Source organism: Mustela nivalis, assembly GCF_964662115.1.
Source record: "Mustela nivalis genome assembly, chromosome: X".
NCBI lineage: Eukaryota > Metazoa > Chordata > Mammalia > Carnivora > Mustelidae > Mustela > Mustela nivalis.
In genome coordinates, this window is record NC_139040.1 from 19,552,075 (window position 1) to 19,572,301 (window position 20,227).

Below are 20,227 nucleotides of genomic sequence, written 5' to 3' on the forward strand. Positions count from 1 at the left end.
AAATTTTGCCCTTTAAATTTGAACCCACTCCCTGAAATCTCGTAAGTGATAGAAATGCCCTGAATTGGATGGCTGATTAAAACAAACAAAAATCCTTTAGAAAAGAGACTGGGAATGTAGAAATAACCATTTTTTCTGTTGGAGTTTGAGCATCTTAGGGAACTGGCATTGCACGATGTACCAATCTCATAACATCACAGTATCTGTTATGTGTTTATACCAAGCTTGCATATCATCTTCTTGTTTGATCCTCTCCATGATCCTAGGAGAATAGGCAAGGTAATCATTAATAGCCATTTTTCTGGTGGCTTAGATGATCAAATAAGAGGACTAAGTGTGAAAGTGCCTTGTACATTGTAAAGAGCCCTGGTAAAATGTGCTTATGAAATGTATTTATTCTTCCTCTTTCTAAAAAGAATGTGTAGTGGGTTTTGTGTTAAGGGGCATTATTCTTTATAACAGCTTCATTGAAGTATAATAATTGACATACAATGAAATTCACATATTTCAAAAATACAGTTTGGTTTTACTGACACATACATACAGCTATGAAACCATCACTACAGTCAAAATAATGGACATATTTACCTCCCCCAAAAGCTTCCTTCGTACTCCTTTTGTGATCCCTTCGTCCTGCCCTACCCTTCTCTTCCCAGGCCCCCACTGCTCCATTGTCTGTCAGATTAGTGTGCATTTTCTAGAGCTTCATATAAATGGAATCATATATTAGGTATGCTCTTCCTTCCTTGGTATAGACTCAAATTTCCATTTGGTATCACTTTCCCTGTGCTTGATTTTCCTTTAACAATTTTTATAGTACGAGTCTGCTCCTGATTAATTCTTTCCACATTTGTATATATCAAAAGTAATTTATTCTACCTTTCTTTTTTAAAGAGATGTTCTCTGGATGGAGAATTCTGGGTGGGCAGTTTTTTTTTTTTTCTTTCTCAGATGTTACTTCATTATCTTCTTGCTTGTTTTGTTTCCAATAAGAAATATGTTATCTTTTTGTCTCTCTGCACATGTCTTAAGTCTATGGAAGCTTTTAAGATTATTCTCTTTTTTTATTACTGGTGTTGAGAAATTTGATTATTATATGCCTGGTATAAGTTCCTTCATGTTTCTTGCACTTAAGTTTCATTGAAAGTCTTAGATCTCTGAGTTTTCATTAAGTTTGGACATTTTTCTGTCCTTATTTCTTCAAATATTTTCTTCTGTTCCCTCCCTTCTCTCCAGTCAGGGGCCCAATTAGGCTATAGTAGGCCCCTTGAAATTGTCCCACATCTCACTGGTACTCTGTTCATTTTCTTTCAGTCCTTTTCCTCCATATTTCATTTTGAATAGCTCATATTACTGTGTCTTCAAGTTCATTAATCTTTTCTTCTGCAGTGTCTAATTTGCCATTTGTCCTGTTCAGTGAATTTTTTTCAACTTAGATATTGCATTTCAAATCTCTAGAAATTTAATTTTGGTTATTTTTTGTCTTTCATGTTACTAGTTAATATGGTTACATTTTCTCTAACTTCTTAAGTATATGAAATCTGATTATAATAATTTTTTATGTCCTTTTATATTAATTATATTATCTGTATCACTTCTGGGTCTGTTTTGATTGGTTGATTTTTTAAATCTTTCCTGTGATTTTCCTTCTTTGAATATTGGGTAATTTTTTTATTGGATACCAAACATGAATTTTACCATATTGGGTACCAGATATTTTTCATTCCTATAAATATTCTTGAACTTTGTTCTGGGATGCAGTTTAGTAACATGGAAAAATTTTATCCTTGTAGGTCTTGTTTTTTAAGCTTTGTTGAGTAGAACCAGAGCAGTATTTAGTCTAAAGCTCATTTTTCTCCACTAAAGCAAAACCCTTCTGACTACTCTATTCAGTACTCTGTGAACTATCCATTTTTTTTCCCTGCTCTGGCTTGTGGAGAAGAGAACTGTTCCCAGCCCCATGTGAGCTCCAGGGGTTGTTACCTCTAATGCATAGATAGTTTACACACACACACACACACACACACACACATCAATGTGCAGCTAAATAATAATGGAGGACCCTCTGCAGATCTCTGAAGTCCTTTCTTTGAATAGCTTTCTTCTTTCTTCTTTCCAGTACTCTGCCATATAAACTCTGTCTGCCATAGTCTCCCTGGATTCCTAGTTCAGTCTCTTCAACTCAGGGAGATCACCATGCCTTGACTGAGTTCCCCCTCCCTGTCCTGAGGCTTGGAAACTCTCCATGTAATAAACTGGAAAAATCATAGGGATCGCTACATTTGCTTCTTGTCTCTCAGTGATCTCTGTCTTCAAGGCCCAATATCCAATGTCTTAAAAACCATTGTTTCATATATATTTTCCATATTTTTAGTTATTTAAAGCAGGAGTTGGTCTGCAAGCTTATGCTGAGAATGAATTGAGATAAATGTGTTTGGAAGCAGCTAGCTCAGCTTCTGAAACTTAAAAAGCTAATAAAAATTTATTAAGTGTTTTTTACATTTTTATTAATAGATTTAACTTGAGTAGTACAGCTGGCACAAAAAGTGGACATATGGACTTGAATCCTGTTTTTCTGAATTCTGATCTTATACCACTAGATTGTAAGCACACTACATCTTTTTAAGGTTCCCAAATTATGTATCACCTGGTTCACATACCACTCCCCATCATATCCATTTTTTCCCAGAAAAAAAGGTTCAGGGTTGCCAAATACATCTAGGAAGTAATTTGGGGGATTTAAATGTCAAGCTGATCCATTTAAATTTTATCAAAATTCTATATAATGGTATGACTGACACTCCTGAAGTTATCCAAAAACACCACAGTTTGAGGCTTCCTTTCCCATTCTTCCCAACCCATGGTGCCATATGAGGCACCATATAAGGCATCATTCTTAATACCATTACCCCTAGAGCCTCCCTCTGCCAGGGGTAGGGTGGCAGATGAAGGAATAGAATTCCTAGGAACAAGATTGCCCCAACCCATAGAATAGTAAACTGTGATCAGAAATGGAACTATAGGGCACCTGGGTGGCTCAATGGGTTAAGCCTCTACCTTCGACTCAGGTCATGATCTCAGAGTTCTGCTCGGCAGGGAGCCTGCTTCCTCCTCAATCTCTCTCTCTCTCTCTCTCTCTCTCTTTCTCTCTCTCTCTCTCCTTTCTCTCTGTGACTACTTGTGATCTCTCACTGTCAAATAAATAAAATCTTAAAAAAAAAAGAAATGGAAATATACTTCAAGCCTTTTGATGGTTCACCTCGCTAGTAGTGGGGAGAGAATTTAAGGTTGTGTGGTCACTTGAAACTGCTACAACCACATTAGAAGCACTAAACTTGGAAAAGTACTTAACAGTTGTTCCCACTATGCTACTCTTGTACTCCTCTCTGCCTCTTGTGCACTTAGGTTACCGCATTCGCCTGGGCTCCAGCACTGACAAGAAGGACACAGGCCGGCTCCACGTCGATTTTGCACAGGCTCGAGATGACCTGTATGAGTGGGAATGCAAACAGCGCATGCTCGCAAGGGAGGAGCGCCACCGTAGAAGGATGGAAGAAGAAAGATTGCGCCCGCCATCCCCACCACCAGTGGTCCACTATTCAGATCACGAATGCAGCATTGTTGCTGAAAAACTAAAAGGTACAGAAAGCACTTGAGCTTTGTGATTAGAAGAACCCCTTTCTTTGGGGGAAATTTAATAAATATATTTGCATTGTTGGCAGTTATCCTTTGAATTTCCCACTAATGGATTCTAAGCATTTCTTGTGTTAGAGTTCTGCAGATAGAGAGGTGTACCTAGTAACTGAAGAATGAAAAAAATTAGTCCCTCACACCTGTGTCTTTCCTCCTTCACTGCCTCAAGGGATGACGTTTTTCTCTCCAAACATGAGTAGGACAAGATACATTTTCCCCACTTTTCTACATCAGAGAATTTTAGCTGTGATTCATGACTTGGGGACCTGTCAGCATCCCATTTCATTGTGGATTACAAGTTAGTTTTGAATGATAGAAGTTGATGTCACCCTGGAAAACTCTGGTAAAAATCCCTTTCCACAGATGAGAAAATGGGGACCCAGAGAGTGGTCACAGTGTCCATTCTTAGATTGCTCAGAGACTTAGTTACCACCAACCAAAAGATGACTTCTTTAATCACTTAAAATGGCCAACTTATTTCATGTGGTGATTGTGGAGACTTCGAGACATTGCTAAATCAGAGGGTTCTCCCTATAGTTTTTGTTCCTGTTTCCCAGCTTGACTCTCAGAGCCATTATTCTAATTTAACGCTAATTGCCCTGCCTGGCCTCCTGTGGTAGTAATTTAAATCCAGTCTTTTTCATTCTCCAAATATGGTTGATTTTACTGGATGAATGCTGGTGTCCTATTGATCTTGTTGATGATACCAACCTGGCTCTAATGGTATGAATTTTCCCTGTTTCTTGTGCTCTAGACTCAGCGCGATGCTGCTAATTCCACTTTCCAAATAGGTCTCATTCACCAAACTTGTTTGCAACATAATAGCCTAAGGGATTCACACATTTTAAGAAATCCTTCATTAAGGGGCACCTAGGTGGCTCAGTGGGTTAAGCCTCTGCCTGAGGCTTCAGGTCAGGGTCTCAGGGTCCTGGGATCGAGCCCAACATTGGGCTTTCTGCTCAGCAGGGAGCCTGCTTCCCCCCCACCACCACCACCCGCCTAATTGTGATCTCTCTGTCTCTGTCAAATAATAAATAAAATCTTTTTTTAAAAAAGAAATCCTTCATTTGGATTATTTTGTCTTCCTGTAAGAGAAGAGAGACATAGAGTAGAGACAGAAACAATGGTACATTCTGAAAAGCTGGAATGGCTGAAAGCATTGGTAAAACGTCAAGTTCATAACACACCAAATAAGTCTATCTGATTTTTTTTATTTTTAGAGAATGAATGTGATAGTGTGTGGACCTCATGCAAAAAATGAGCAGCAAACATAAAGATTGCATGCAAGTAATGAAATAAAAAGAAGTTTTAAAGGGAAGCCTTACCTCTCATTATATGTCTACACTGAAAAATGGCAAGAGGCAAGAAGTTAAAACCACAGTGAGAGCTATTCCAATGGACTTAAGGGTTTCTGGCCAGACAGGGATGTGGAGCCCTAGAACAGGCCTTCAGTGGGATGCTAATGGATCTCTCTCTCAGGAGCCTCTGACAGAATATATAAGTGCCTATCTCAGGAAGCTGGGCCAGAAGCTTTGGATAAGTTGTGCTACTATTTTAACATCAGGGAACAACTCCTAACTAGCTGCAGAAATCTACTTGGAGGGTTCCTCAGGCAAGAGAATCAGGATGTGGAGAAATGTAGAAATAGAATGAACTACATCAAAATAGACTGTGACTGAGACTGAGTGAAAAGCCTGAGGCTGTGGACTGAATGCAGGAGTGATGCTATAAAAAGGTCAAAAATGTAAGTGTTGATGCCTAAAGAACTACCCGTGTAACTCTTTCTTAAGGCTCCTTCCAACACTGTGATTTTCTGGATCCAGGATATAGTTACTATCAAATTCAAGCTAACTCAAGACTCAGGTTTACTTGTCCTTATTAAAAGAACAGGAATTCATACATTACGTACCTGTACACACACATAGTCAGAGAGGTTAAGAAATTCTCAATATGTGAAAACACTGATCAGTAAACTTTTACTCTAATCAGTGAACTCTCTATTAGCAAAGAAAATATTTTTTAAAAAAGAAGAAACAGTTCTCTCTCTGAAAATTCTTCATAGACTGCCACCGGTCTGATGACTTTTGGGGTCTTCCGTGCTTTCAGCTGGCCTGGCTACCTGCTGCCTGTGGGTACACGCACACCTCCTCATCCTCCACAGTTCATTTAACAACCTCTTCCAATGAGCCACAGTGGTCTCCTTGCCAGCCTATTGGGTAGATAGAGCCATGGCTACTTTTGATGATTTAAAAAATCCTCTTTTTTCAGATGATTCCAAATTCTCAGAAGCTGTGCAGACCTTGCTCACCTGGATTGAACGGGGAGAGGTGAACCGTCGCAGCGCCAACAACTTCTACTCGATGATCCAGTCGGCCAACAGCCACGTTCGCCGCCTGGTGAATGAGAAAGCTGCCCATGAGAAAGACATGGAAGAAGCAAAGGAGAAGTTCAAGCAGGCCCTTTCTGGAATTCTCATTCAGTGTGAGTAGAAGTCAGAGTTCTGTGGAAGGATGAGAGGGTGCTTCACTTAGACTCCACATTCCCCACGAGGGAACCAGGCCTACAAAGCCATCCTGTATCGAGGGCCAAGGACCCCTTCTTCACTGCCTCGTGCTCTCCTTAGATTGCCAAATGCCCAAGCTCCAGTTTAATGGGATACATTGTGGCACCTCCTGTATTCATTTTTTTTCTGTTATATCTCCTTCATCTTAGAAACAGCAGCACCGAACATGGTCCTGTGCTTTTACTTTTGCTTGTTTTCAAAGTAAGTTATATGCAGCCTCAGGCCTTAGTGGAAAGTTTGGTATTTGCTAAAGTTAGATTACAGCATCAGCATTTATAAACTCTGTGCTTCAGATTTGCATCATTATCATATTATGTTTTCTCAGATACTACATTTTAGTGAAAGTATAATTATGTTTCCCAGGGTGATTGAATAGAAGCCAAATTTGCTACTTCTACCTGTTGTTTTCACTTTGCTTTCTTCTTCTTCTTCTTCTTCTTCTTTTTTTTTTTTTTTTTTTTTTTTGTCTGGATGTTATAGACACTGGGTGGGTTGGGAAGTCATCAAAATGGCCATTTTCAAAAAGAAGTACTACTCCTGGCAGCTCTTTCTGCCCATGAGTCCTGTCCCTGTACTTGAATAAAACCACCTTTTTGCACAAAAAAAAAAAAGAAGGAGAAGGAGAAGAACTACTACAAACCATTACAAGAACTCTTAAATGAGACAGATTAGAAAAATTCTCAACTGATATTTTTAGTTCAACATATTATACAACTATGCACTCTTACTTTTTTTTGAGTAAGGAACTATATTCACCTTAAAAATAAGAGTATAGTTTTATGATTTGGCTTTTAAACAATTAAGGCCCACTCTTCCCATATATGACTTCCCACACTTGATTCACACATAATTAGGATTCAGGAAGAGTTCTTTCACTTTCCATTTTCATTTTGAAAATATATATGGGCATAGAATCCAGGCAGAGAAAGCATATGTTTTTAGGACTTCAGAACAAATAGAAAAAAAGAGCAGCAAGCATCATGGGACTATAAATCCCTAAATCATTCACAGACAAGTTACAATCAGGGCTATAAAGAAAAAAAGTAACACCTCTGGATTTTCTTAGTGTGACTATCCACCAGGAAGAGGCTCTTATCCTTCTGTTTCTCTCCCCCAGAAAGTCTTGTCTAAGTTTCCCTTCTCTTGAGCTAGTTAGGTAAAAGCACCAGCGTATTTGTACACATTTTTCCATTTGACATTTTTAAAGAGACTGTGAAAAATATGCTTTAGGACTGCGCTTGCACAGTATTCTTCCATAAAACTTCTATTTCTCCAGTCAACAAGCCCATCTACACAGACTTAAGATAGATTCCGTTCATCTTGGGTTCCGATTTGATGCTTCTGGTTCAGTATACCTCAGGATAACAATAGGATGGATTCTGTTGAAGTCAGATATGCAAGCTCTTTTTGTTTATAAAAGAAGCCTATGGTCCGAAGGAGCTGGTACAAGTTCGCCACTCGCTGCCATGCGGTGCTGGGTTGTTAGTACTAAATCGCATTAGTACTAGGTCACATTCACCACAACTCTTGCCTCACCTGCCTGGATAAGGACAGACTGCCTGTATTAAAAATTTAGTCACCATTTCACCCCAAACCTTCTGGAGTTCCCTTTCTTCATTCTGTATATTGGTATCTCTGCCTTTGAGTCTTCTTTAAGATCATGGTACCCCAACGCATGTAACATTTTCTGAGCACAACCGTAGCCTACTGGTGTCATACGAGAGATGTAACAAGCCTGATGCTTCTCTTACTTCTTTTCTCCTCTCTTTCGCCAACCCTGGATGATACTCCGACCTGATTCAACTGCTGATCTGACACTGCAGTTGAGCAGATAGTAGCTGTGTACCATTCCGCCTCCAAACAGAAGGCATGGGACCATTTCACAAAAGCCCAGCGTAAAAATATCAGCGTTTGGTGCAAACAAGCTGAGGTTGGTAACTTTTTACTCTGGTAGCCCCTCAGGGGGACAGTTTCTTTCTTTAACAAGTTATTGATTTGGAGTTTAGTCAGAGTTAAATAGTGCCAAGCTCCCATGGTCACAACAAGGCTCTAATGAAACACTAAGATGTGTTCTATAGCCTGTCACTGTGACCAGACCATGTGCTGCCAAAAGGGTAATAAATGTGCATGTGTTGTCTTGAATGCATTCTGCTAGATGAAAACCTGAGTAGTGAAAATGTAGCTGTGATAATTGTAAGTTTACTTCTCCAAGCTAGCTAGTCTTGAGTACAATGATAATTACTGACCCGTGTGTCTAGAGTTAGAAATATTAGGGCTGTCTTACATTTATTAGAGCATCCTGAAAGTCCACACTGCTGTTACATTGGAGTGTTGAAATTTCTGAGCCTCTTTGATCAAATCCACTCAGCCATCTTTATAGGTGGCAGCTTTAAAGGTAACAGAGGACTCTGATTTCAGATTAAGGTTGACACCTAGCTCTGTACTTGTGCTCTGGTGACTTTTAGCACAGAATCTGTCTGATGTGATTAGGTTGCTATCCTGAGTCCAAGATTTAAAACCAAGATGGGCGGTTTGTTTTCGCTGATCTGCCTTTGGAATGGTGTTACCTATACTTCAAGTTCTTCTGTTCCCGTGGGCAGCTGCCTTACCCGGCCCCTGACACTTTTGATCTGAGTGTGCAGCAACTTTTTCAACTTTGCTTCTGAGTCCTCTTTGCTAGTATGGTAGCAGGTTGTCATATTCCTTAACATTTATGTAGCATTTGTAAGGCATTTACATTTTATAAAGCACTTTCACATTGTCTAACTTACGTGAACTTCCAGTAGATGTGGTGTAGTGGAAAGAGCACTGGATCTGGAGTCAGAGAATCTAGATCACAGCTGTGACACATTGCAGCTCTGTGACTTTGACCAACTTAGTCAGACATTTTCGGTCTCTATTTCTTCACCTGTAAATTGGAGATATAATGAAACCAGTCGTGTGGGATTAAATGAGAAAAGAGATATGTAGAGTTTAAAAAATGTAAATGCTATATAAATGACAAATAGTAATATTTCAGTTTATCATTCTTAACTCCATAGGGATAGATATAATAGCCATGGTTTACACGTGAAGAAACTGAGACACAGAAATGTTAAGGGATGTATTCAGATTATACAGTTAGTAAGTGATCACTTCAAAACTAGAAATTCTTTTCGGAGTGTTGATGTAAACTGTCTTGGGCTCTTGAGTGAGTCATTTAATCTTTGTGGACCTCAATTTCCTAACCTATAAAATGAAAATAGCAATCTATTCTTTCTGTCCTTCATGAGAATACATGGCATAGTTTGTGTGGCAACAATTTGAAAACTGTGAAGAGCATTTAGAGGAAAATAAGCCAAACCATGTTCATAAACTGATAGCTTCTGAGCCATCAGTTCTGGCTCAGCAGAGGGACCTGGGAGTCACTGAAGAAAACTCCCTGAAGACATCAGCCCAATGGATAAATAGAATAATACAAAGCTCATGATATTTTAAATTATTTTTAAAAAGAGAATTAGGAACAAAACAGGGAGCTGTTGTCTTATAGTAGCACAAGATGATTTCAGAATCCTAGTGCTACCTGACTTTGTTGAGCCTCAACAAACAAAATTCAACATTTCAATTCAAAAGTTAATTGAAGCACATTCTCTGTCTGAGGCATTATGACAGGCAATTCAGGATGAGATGGTCTTTGCCTTCAGGGAGCTAGAAAGATAAAGAAAGTGATCAAGGGTGGGGAGTGGAGTTTAATACCCTAAATTGAAAATATCCACTCTTTAGTCTGAGCAGTTCAGAAGAATAAAGTTTGAGGGAGAATGCTCAATATGTCTTATAATTGTAGAAAAGCAGTTTTAAGTCTCTACTTTTCTTCAATATATATACACATGTATCCATTCTCAGGGTGGGGAAAAGCTGTCTGAACTGCCCCCCTCCCGCCCAGTGGAAAGCCCTGTCAGTATAAAAATGTCTTTTCATAGGAGGAAGGAAACCTCTGGTTTGAGCACTGACTTGTCCAGACCACAGCCCTTCTATAAATGACTTTGCAATAAAATATTTCCATGAATATTATTTATCAAGGCTCTCTGTAGAGAAGTATAGTTCTATCAAGCCTGCCTCTCTGGTGGGTACATACTTGAGTTTAATTATCTTCTCAGCAAAGATAGCCTATAAGCTGGACATTTCTCTGGCCTGTAGAGGAGAGCTATCCACTCTTATCACCTAATACTGTGGCAGTGCTTCCTTGACAGAGTGATGAGGATAAAGCACATGGCTAGCATCATTGTTAAGAGCTACGTGTTTCATAATGTATTTTGTAGACTTTGTAGAAACCCAGAAAAATGCTTCCTGCCTATTGGATTGGACTAAATTAAGACCTACCTTGAATACCTCAACCTTGATAAGTAAAACTACTGAAAGTGGAACATAGCTCATGACCTTCCTCTGGCATTGCATTTCCCAAACCTAAAAAAGACCTCTTCTACTTTACATGGGTACCTCTTTAAATCATGGCTTTTTTTTTAACCTCTGCGTACTTTAACTTGACAATAGGAAACTCTAGAAAGTGACTGCCATCCTCTTAAATTGGGGCTATCTCTGAGCACCCCACTGAGAACCAGAGCATCGCAGTGGCTTAAACCAACTAGGCCGGCTTTTTCTTGGCCTGTGGTTCAAAGCTACAATTCCTAAGCCAGAGGTTTCATTAAGGTGAAAGTTTCTGACATTGAGCCTTTTTCGCCAGTTGCCTTTGAGAATGACCTAGCCAGTACCCTCCTCCTGTCACAAAGCACCTGTTCCTTGTCTTATTGTCATCCTACCAGCAGCCAACAGTGTCTTACTCTGCTGAGAGTGGGGTTGTTAAAAAGGGAAAGTCCCACCTTCAGGGAGCTCAGGCTCTCACCTCCACCTCAGTAACATATGCTGAACATACTAGTTTGCTAATAAGTCTTTCATTGGTTTACTTTTCTGATTTATATGTGTGTGAGGCTCCTACTGATATAACCGAAAAGGGTAATAAGAGAAAGCTAAAGTTCCTCTCTTTACTAAAAATTCGTATCTACAATTACTTTACTGACAGCTCTCTCTACGGTAGAAACTCTTTTTCTGTAGAACTGTTTAAAACCTTGTGTTTCTCTCACTGAGAGGCTGGCCTAGATTAGACACTAAACCTTGGATGATATATAGAAACTAGAGCCGTAGCAGTAGGCACTAGAACAGACCCACTTGCACCCTCCCCACTATGAGATTTTATACCATCAGGCCAGAGGAAAGGGGACTTGACAATTGCTAGCATTCTTGTAAAGTGAGATACCATGATTGCTAAAATAACTTTCTAGATTTCTAAGTCTGCCATTTCAAACTCTGAAGAACTGTTTGCAGACAGATTGTTCAAGTTATCCCGCATACCCTTGTTTTAGGACCCATGTGTTCTAATACTAGCTGCTAGCTCTCAGGCATCGGAACACCTATTAACACACTTTGAATCAACCTAATTTTTATTTCCATGTATATCATACAATGGGCATTAGGAACTTGCGTTTGTGCTTTGCTTCATTGTACTGAATGATAGCTCAGATTCAGATTTCTACGAAAGTCTAGAAGCTGTCTATTCCTTTTCCATTCCTTCATCTGACCCTTCCTCACCAAGTATCTTGTTAATGTTGAAAGTCTAGGTAAGTACAGTTTTGTTACACAATTAAAAAGGAACTTTGCTTTACTGATAACCTTGTTACTATCATAACAGGTGAGTAAGATGAATTTAAGTTCACATAACTTTTTGTGGAACTATAGAAGTAGATACTTAATGTACAATGATTGCAATTTGATTACTTTATCATAAATTTTAAGTGTCAGCTGGTACAAAGGTGATTCTTTCTGTGCATTTCCCTCTGTCTCCGATTTCAGTTTAATTCTGTGTTAAAGTTCTTTCCCCTCCATTGTGGAGCAGTTTGTGAATTTCTAAGTATCAGAAAAAGTTATCATTAAAACAGACTCAAAGTCATCATGATGCATTTATAGAAATCACTAACAGTTTACTGTTCAAATGAAAAATATCATAGGTTAACTGTGGTCAGGAGAATGGAATAGAAACTTGAGGAGTGCTATCTTTCCTTTTTCAATACAGTCTCTCAGTGACATGGCCCAGTCAATTTCAGGTGGAGATTTATAAATGAAAACTTCCAGAAAAAGTTTATGCCTGCCATTGCCACTCTTTTGGTTTCAGCCCTAGATCCAAATGTCAGGCTAGAAAAGGGGGCAGATCTGGGAGACAGCTAGTTCCCTTGCTGCCTGCACTTCAGTGGCTCAGAGTCCCCCTCCTGTACCTGTGCCCCAGCTAGGTAGAGTATCTTCCTTAGGGAAATTACCCTAAGGATTTACCTTTTAGTCCTTCACTCTGAAGGTATTTGTTAGGGTTTGCTTCCCAAAATAGAGCTTTCTTGACCCAACCAGAGAGACAGAAATAGGTATCTTAGATATCAAGTGCTTTAAAGGTAAGGCTTTCATAGAATTAAAAACATACTTGCTTTACTTAGGGGTACTGTCATTTGCTAAATGCTCCTCATGAGTTTGCCTTGCTGCGATACCCTGTAACCTCTGATGTTCTCTTTGCCTTTATCCTATTCATGTGTCTTTCTATTGGATACTTATAAGAGAGTAACAATACAGGGCTTAGTTTCTTTGTAGCTAAGGGGTACTGCCTGATGGTTAGTTGGCAGTCTCTAAGCTCCGCCTCTTTGTATGCCTGACTGAACAATGGAGAACAAGGTCCCCTTAGTTTTTCTTACCCTCATTTCAGTATCAGCTAAAGGAATTGGTAACTCTTGTTCCTGAGGTATTTTCAGGCATTGAGGTAAAATTTACCCATAGGTCTTTCTGTTTCTGGAGATTTTTTTGAAGACATGAGAGACCTCTAGATAAGCTGTATTACTTAGTTATTGAACTTTTTATACTTCTCAGAAGAAATTATGCTTTCTTGCCCAACTGGAAGCAGAAAGATGTTTTGTAGGGCTGAGCAGCTACCGGGCATGTCTCATCTCTCAGCTAGATCTTCTTGCCCGGGGACATTTCCCTAGAAGGAACACAGTTTACTCTGCTGAGAAGCACAGTAACTTTCCCAGAGTCAGATGACATGTTTGTGAATTGAGAATCAGTCTCTGCTTACACCCTATGACAGGCTACATTTTTGTTAGGCAACTAGGAGAGCCACAACTTTTCCTGATGCCACAAGTTGTACAATATTCGAATTTGCCAGTGTCAAACCTCATTATAATCACCTTGCCAGTAACTGTTCTTTGAAGATAACTGAAACCCAGACTCCTGAGACAGAATGAATTCTTAAAAATGAGCAGTTCCTTTCTTCTCTATGCAATGAGTTTGAATAAGACATAGCAAATCTCTCTCTTGACACAGCCCTTTAAAGTTCATTTTTCTCAAGCAAGTCACTGTTTTCTTCTATTTTAAATAATGCCCCTGTAGCACATGAGAGATGCTATGTTAGTAGTTCTATTTTCTATTATTTCAGTTTTTCTATTACCTCTTAACTACCTGTGAAAATACTGAAACCTTGTGTTTTTAAAAGGGACTATATCTGTAGTGAAAACTTATCTTGATATAGAAATTATCATTTTTCCCAGTAAAAGGCATAAGAAAGGAGAATATTAGTTGAGATACTGATTAACTATAGCATTAATTATTAAGAAATCCATTTGAAATATTTATAATCCCCCTAAATGGAGGCAGTTTTCACCAGACAGTATTGGACATTTCCTGTATTATGGCCCAACTGGGGCTAACATAGGCAGGGAATTCTCAGCTCAGTGCTGAGAAGCCTCTGACAGGCATCAAGTGGCCTCTAAATGATTGCAAAGTGCTCTAAAATGCAGTTTTCATGCTGACTTTTTTAACCCACTGAGCCACCCAGGCGCCCCTCATGCTGACTTTTTTAAAAGTGACTTTTCCAGTGTGATCTCCATCATTTCCAAAAAGTTCTTCATGCCTACGTGAAGATCTGTGTTTATAGCTGGTAGCATTTCCCTCCAGCCTAAGGAACTTTCTTTCACATTTCTTATAGTGTAAATCTTTGGATGACAAATTCTTGCATTTACATTGTCTGAAAATAGATTTAATTCATCTTCATTCTTCCAAAGAATTTTTCTCTGCATATAGAATTCTCAATAAAGAGATATTTTTATTTCTTCCTGCACTTTAAAGATAATGTTCTCCTGACTTCTGGCCTATATTGTTTCTGAAAGAAATCAAAGTATTCAGATTGTCTCCTTGTATATAATATGTCTTTTTTTTTTTCTTCTGGATGCTTTTAAGAGTTCCTCTATTCTTCCAGTTATACTGAGAGTAGAACTGACATGTAGTACTGTATTAGTTTAAGATACACAGCATTATGATTTGACCTACATGGATTGTGAGATGATTATCACAATGAGTGTAGCTAACTAAAAAATTAGAGTTTCTCTTAATGTTTTAGTTTGTAGCAATTTCACTATGATGTTCTTAGACCTACCTTTTTCATACATCTTCTGATTGGGGTTCCCTGAGCTCTTCAAATATAGAGGTTAATGTCTTTCATCAAAGTTGAGACATCTTCAACTATTTTTTCTTCAGGTATCTTGAATCATTTCATCTCTCCACTCTGTGATTCCAGTTAGTTTCTCTGTTCTTCAGATTGGATAAATTTGTATTGTTCTCTCTTTAAGTTCTCTCTTTGTTCTGCCATCTCTATTGTAAAGTTCGGCTCAGCCAGTTATTTTTATTTTGGATATTATATTTTCAGTTTTAGAATTTTCAGTTGGTTCTTTTTTAGTTTCTGTTTCTCTGCCAAGATTGCCTATCTTTTCATTCATTATGAGCATGTTTCCTTTCCATCACTGAGATAATTTTAATAGCTGCTTTAACTCCTTGTCTGCTAACTCCCATATCTGGTTCATTTCAAGTTTTATTTCTGTTGATAATCTTTTCTCTTGAAGGTGGGTCATCTCATCTTAGTTGTTCGTAAATCGAGTAATTCGGGGCTTTGCCTGCATTTTTTGAATATTTTTCTTTTAAGGCTCTGGTTATATTCTGTTATGTTCTTCCAAAGAAGATTGACTTCAGTTTCTTTTGTTTTAATGGTCAATTTACTTAATCGAATTTAAGCTGGAAATTATCTCTCTTGGCAGCTCAAATCTAGGTTCAGTTTTTTTAGACTTAGCTGTTTTGTTTGGAATCTGTCCTGTGCTTCCATAGTTCAAGGGTTATGCAGAAATTTGAGCAGCTATTACAGGCAGAATTTGGATCTCTCTCTCTCTTTGGCTGTCTCCTTTCTGGGATCCCTTCCTCACTTTCCTGTGGCTATCTTCTTGATTTCTTTAAGACATAAAAACAGGGTTTCCTGTTAAAAATGTGGCCACTCTGTGAGCTGCTAACTGTTGTCTGCTGTCAGACTAAAAGGCTCCTAAAAAACTGAGAGACCCACATCCTTCTTCCAGGTGTCAGCCATTCTTTAGGATATGCCTGCTTTTGTTCGCTCCCCAGTGCCATCAAGTAGTTAGGGGTTTGGCTTGGTTTGATTTTGTGTCTTGTTCAGAGTATAGTAATTATCTCTGGAAAAGTTCATCTGATAGAAGTTCACTCGTGACAGCTCATTTTTGATGTTAACTTCTAAACCTGCAAAAGTTAGATTAAGAGTTCTGTTGAGTGGGGCGCCTGGGTGGCTCAGTGGGTTAAAGCCTCTGCCTTCGGCAGGTCATGATTCCAGGGACCTGGGATCTAGCCCTGCATCGGGCTCTCTGCTCAGCGGGGAGCCTGCTTCCTCCTCTCTCTCTGCCTGCCTCTCTGCCTACTTGTGACCTCTGTCTGTCAGATAAATAAATGAAATCTTTAAAAAAAAAAAAGAGTTCTGTTGAGTAAGTCTGTAAGTAGAGAGGGAAGAGGGTGGAGATGCAAAAAATTTTTTAAGTATATTTAATTGACATAGGGAGGGATTACAATTAGGCAGAGAGGCAGACAGAGAGGGGGGAAAGCAGGCTCCCCCGCTGGGCAGGAAGCCCGATATGGGGCTCAATCCCAGGACCCTGAGATCATGATCCGAGCTGAAGGCAGAGGCTTAACTCACTGAGCCACCCAGGTGCCCCTGGAGATGCAAAATTAAAGAATTTGATATGGGAAGGTGAAAATGGTAGAACTCTTCAAGGGAAGTCCAGAAATCCACTTAAGAGGTGAGAGGCCTTTCATGACCAACAGTACTTTCTAATATAGGAGGGATATAAGAATCATCAACTGCCAGAGCTCTGGATATGGAAAGAATGCCTTACGGAAGACAGAATGTACAAAGTCTGCTTTGTCTTTCAAGACAGTTTCAGCCCCAGCGTGTCCCTTTGTTCTTGCCTTAGGAGTACTCTGAAGTTTTTTCATATGTCAAAAAACCCTGCTTCATCTTATCCTTAACTCTGTTCATTTCTTCAATATTTTCAAAGCTTCCCCACTAACAAAGAACAACTTTTAACGTTAGGAAATTCGCAACATACATAATGATGAATTAATGGGAATCAGACGAGAAGAAGAAATGGAGATGTCCGATGAGGAAATCGAAGAAACCACAGAAAAAAAAGAAACTGAGGAATCAGGTAAAGATCATTCTGCTTTGTTTCATTTAATTAGCATCTACTTGCAGGGATGGTATTTTAAAACTTCTAACATCCAGTAAGGTATGGGCACAAAACCATCAGCCTGGAACCAGCTAGAAACAATTGGTAAAGCCATAGAAGTACACAGTGGTTGAATATCAACCCTGTGGCTAAGGATCTTTTTATTCACTCCCATCTTCCATTACAGTCCCAAATTAAAAGTGGACTGTCTTCTCTTAGGAAGGCTAGACATTTAGGCAGTGCTTGATTTGGATTTATTAATAATATGTTCTGTAGTAGAAATTGTAAGAGAGCTTACACATAAATAGACAACTAGCCAAACATTTTAAAAAGTATTTAGATCTCTACATCATATATATACCTTACACCTTACAATTAGGCAGAGAGGCAGACAGAGAGGGGGGAAAGCAGGCTCCCCCGCTGGGCAGGGAGCCCGATATGGGGCTCCATATTACACCAGTATTTGTAACAGATGGATTTAATATTTAAATTTTTAAAAAACTTAGCAAAATAAATTGTGGAAAATATAGGAGTTGGTTATATAATTTGGGATGAAGGTCTCCAAAGATAGAAATCATAAAAGATACTTTTGATAAATTTATCTTCATATAAATTAAATATTTTTCTTTAAAGAATCACAAAATTAAAAGACACTCTACCAACTAAGGGGAAATGGCTATAATATATGACAATCTACCTATCTGCTGCCTTTTATTGTGGTTACTAAGGGGTTTATTAGGAACCAAACAGGAGTCTACAGACAGATGTTTGGGTAAAGGGTTTTGTTTTTAGTGTAGTCAGGACCTCACCATAAGACAGGCCACGAGACTGTGGGTCCCCAGTGGAACTCATAAGGCAAACCTGCTGAACAATATGACACTACTTTGCCTTACAATTTCACAACAAACCAGGGAGAGAATTACCAGAAGGGAGATTAAAATATCAGCCAAAAGTCCAGTATTTTCAGGTAAGCCATTCTAGACAGTCTTAGGAGTCAGTAACGTACAATGGACAAAGCACTGGACCTAAAGTTAGAGGACCTGATTTCTAGTCCCAGCTGTGTTCCTTTTGACACCAGAGGGACTTCTGTCCCACTGAGCTCAGGTCCCATCCTTGTAAGAAGTACATTATACAATCTAACAGGAATGTTGGGATGGCTAAACAAACTCATTCATTTAATAACTATTGCATGCCAAACACAGTGCTAGGCATTGGAGATATCTTAGCAAACTGTCCCTACTGTTTGGTGTGTGTGTGAGAGAGAGACAGAGACAGAGACAAAGACAGAGACCTACAGAGAACCAATTGACTATAATGCAAATCAGAATTTCTTGGTTTCAGTACTTGCATATTGAAGTCAGCAGCTCTATAGCCACTTGAGTGGCCCTAGAATCTTTACTCCATGAACAGAAATTCTTAAGGAAAGGCACTACCAAATCAGACTTTTAAAAAGGCATTTGTAGCTGTTACATCTGAATTTCCTCTACTTCTACCATATCTTAGATCCCCAAACATCTGAACCTCCATATATATTGAATAAATCCTTTGTAATCAGTAGATAATATTTTCAGAATAGTGAACTAATTACTGCAAATGCATACTATAAACTTAAAGCTAAAAAAACAAAATTTCATAATAATTGAGTTATTCAAATTAGTTAAGTGCTTAGCCAAGATGTTTCATAGCTGACTAATCTTTGACTTATAGAACTATCTCCATCTCAGTATCTGCAGTGTTGTATACAGTGTTAATCCAATGTTCCCCTGAAATGAACGTGACCATAAGTTTGAATATTTACTTGATAAATTGCTGAATTTAAGGAGTTATTGAGGGAAGGAGGGTGTGTGGGAGATTCAGATTAAATGCACTTACTAGTGTTATATAATTGCATTTTGCTTCTGTATTTCTTTTGAGTTAAAAGCTGTATTGGCTACTGCACAGAATCTTATTCGTTTAGAGACTGGAAACTCCCTGACAGATCATCGTATAGCTATTTTCTTTCCTGTTCCACATGCCAGGATGCTGCTTTGTCAAATAAAGCTATCTACAATAGACTTAATGGAGCTTACCAAATAGCTTTTCTCCCAGAAGGTTTCAATTCATTTTAATTCAAGGACTTTTGTGCATTTTTCTTCCCTTCGATCGTATCTAATTTTGTTATCTTGCTTTTGTAGTAGTCAACTGCAGAAATCCTGCTCAGTGTGAGCCAGTAAGTGGGTCCTTAGGTTTTATCTAAATCAGCTGCATGTTTTAGTTTCACTTGGTTCCAATTAAAAGCTTAAGCATTAGATCTCAGAGTTTTGTTTTTTTTTTTCTCTCTCCATGCTACCAAACTTGAATTCCAGGAGCCTAGAGCATGTGTCTGGTTAAATTTTACTTCCTAAAGAAAGCAACAGTCACAGCTAGCCTCAATTACCTTTCCTTGGTAACTTGGTAAAAAAATTTCTATTCTTCAAGGGATTCTGTATTACCCAGCCCATATTTGTGATGTACTACTGGAAACCTTCTTGCTGTGGAAGAAAGAACTGCTGTGCTCAAAGCAATGTGTTGAAGAGGGGGAATCACATCAAAGCAAATCATGATAGTGTAAAATCATTCTGTTGTTAGCCATGATGGAAAGTACAGTAAACCTAAGAACAGCTGTTCCTTTCAACATCTACTGTCTGCCTTCTCCACTTAGACTACTGGTTCTCAGATCTGATATATATAAGCAGCATTGGGTTACCTACAAAATAATCAGATTTTCTGGGGTGCAGGGTTTGATTAAATAGATCCATAATGAAATTCAGGAATTTGCATTTTATTAGGCATCCTAAACAATTTAGATGCTGGTGGTTCAGGGAGCACATTTGGAAAACATTGCCTGAGACTCATTCTCCTTCATTGTTCTAGCCAAAGTTTTCACTTACTTTGGTTTCCACTCTCCTTCCTTCCCTCCCTCACCTCTCATTATTCCCTCTTTCAGAGCTTGATCAATTAATTAACAAGAACTACATCTTATAAGGTTGTGGAAATAGAGGTGCAGTAAGTGCAAATTTACATAAAATGTAAGAAATACCACTTGGTTCTAACCTGTAAGGTACTGATTAGAATGCAGCAAGGCCAAGAGATACTAGTGTGGCCAGAATAATTGGCATTCCGTGAAAATTGATTGGTATCTTGAAAGAGGAACAGGTTTGGATGAGAAGAGGAGAGTAAGAAAGTTTCTTGTTATGGAGGCAGGAAAGGAGAAGGAACAGGGCTCAGAGAGGGAAATAAAGATGATGGGTATAGGGGGATAAAAGATTGAGGGGATAAGATAGGTCCAGATTATGAGGAACCATGAATGCCAAGGTTACATTTAGCACAACAG

General features: G+C 38.7%; 1 protein-coding gene across 13 annotated transcripts in view; it reads left to right on the forward strand.

Annotated features, from left to right (window-relative positions):
* ENOX2 (ecto-NOX disulfide-thiol exchanger 2) overlaps positions 1–20,227 on the forward strand; it is a 304,031-nt gene that overhangs the window by 258,260 nt on the left and 25,544 nt on the right. For all 13 annotated transcript variants that reach the window (XM_082717712.1, XM_082717711.1, XM_082717707.1 and 10 more), the window contains 4 exons: positions 3,406–3,639; positions 5,962–6,174; positions 8,080–8,186; positions 16,740–16,854. In XM_082717712.1, coding sequence (XP_082573838.1) covers positions 3,406–3,639; positions 5,962–6,174; positions 8,080–8,186; positions 16,740–16,854 — 669 coding nt within the window. The remainder of the gene's footprint in view (positions 1–3,405; positions 3,640–5,961; positions 6,175–8,079; positions 8,187–16,739; positions 16,855–20,227) is intronic.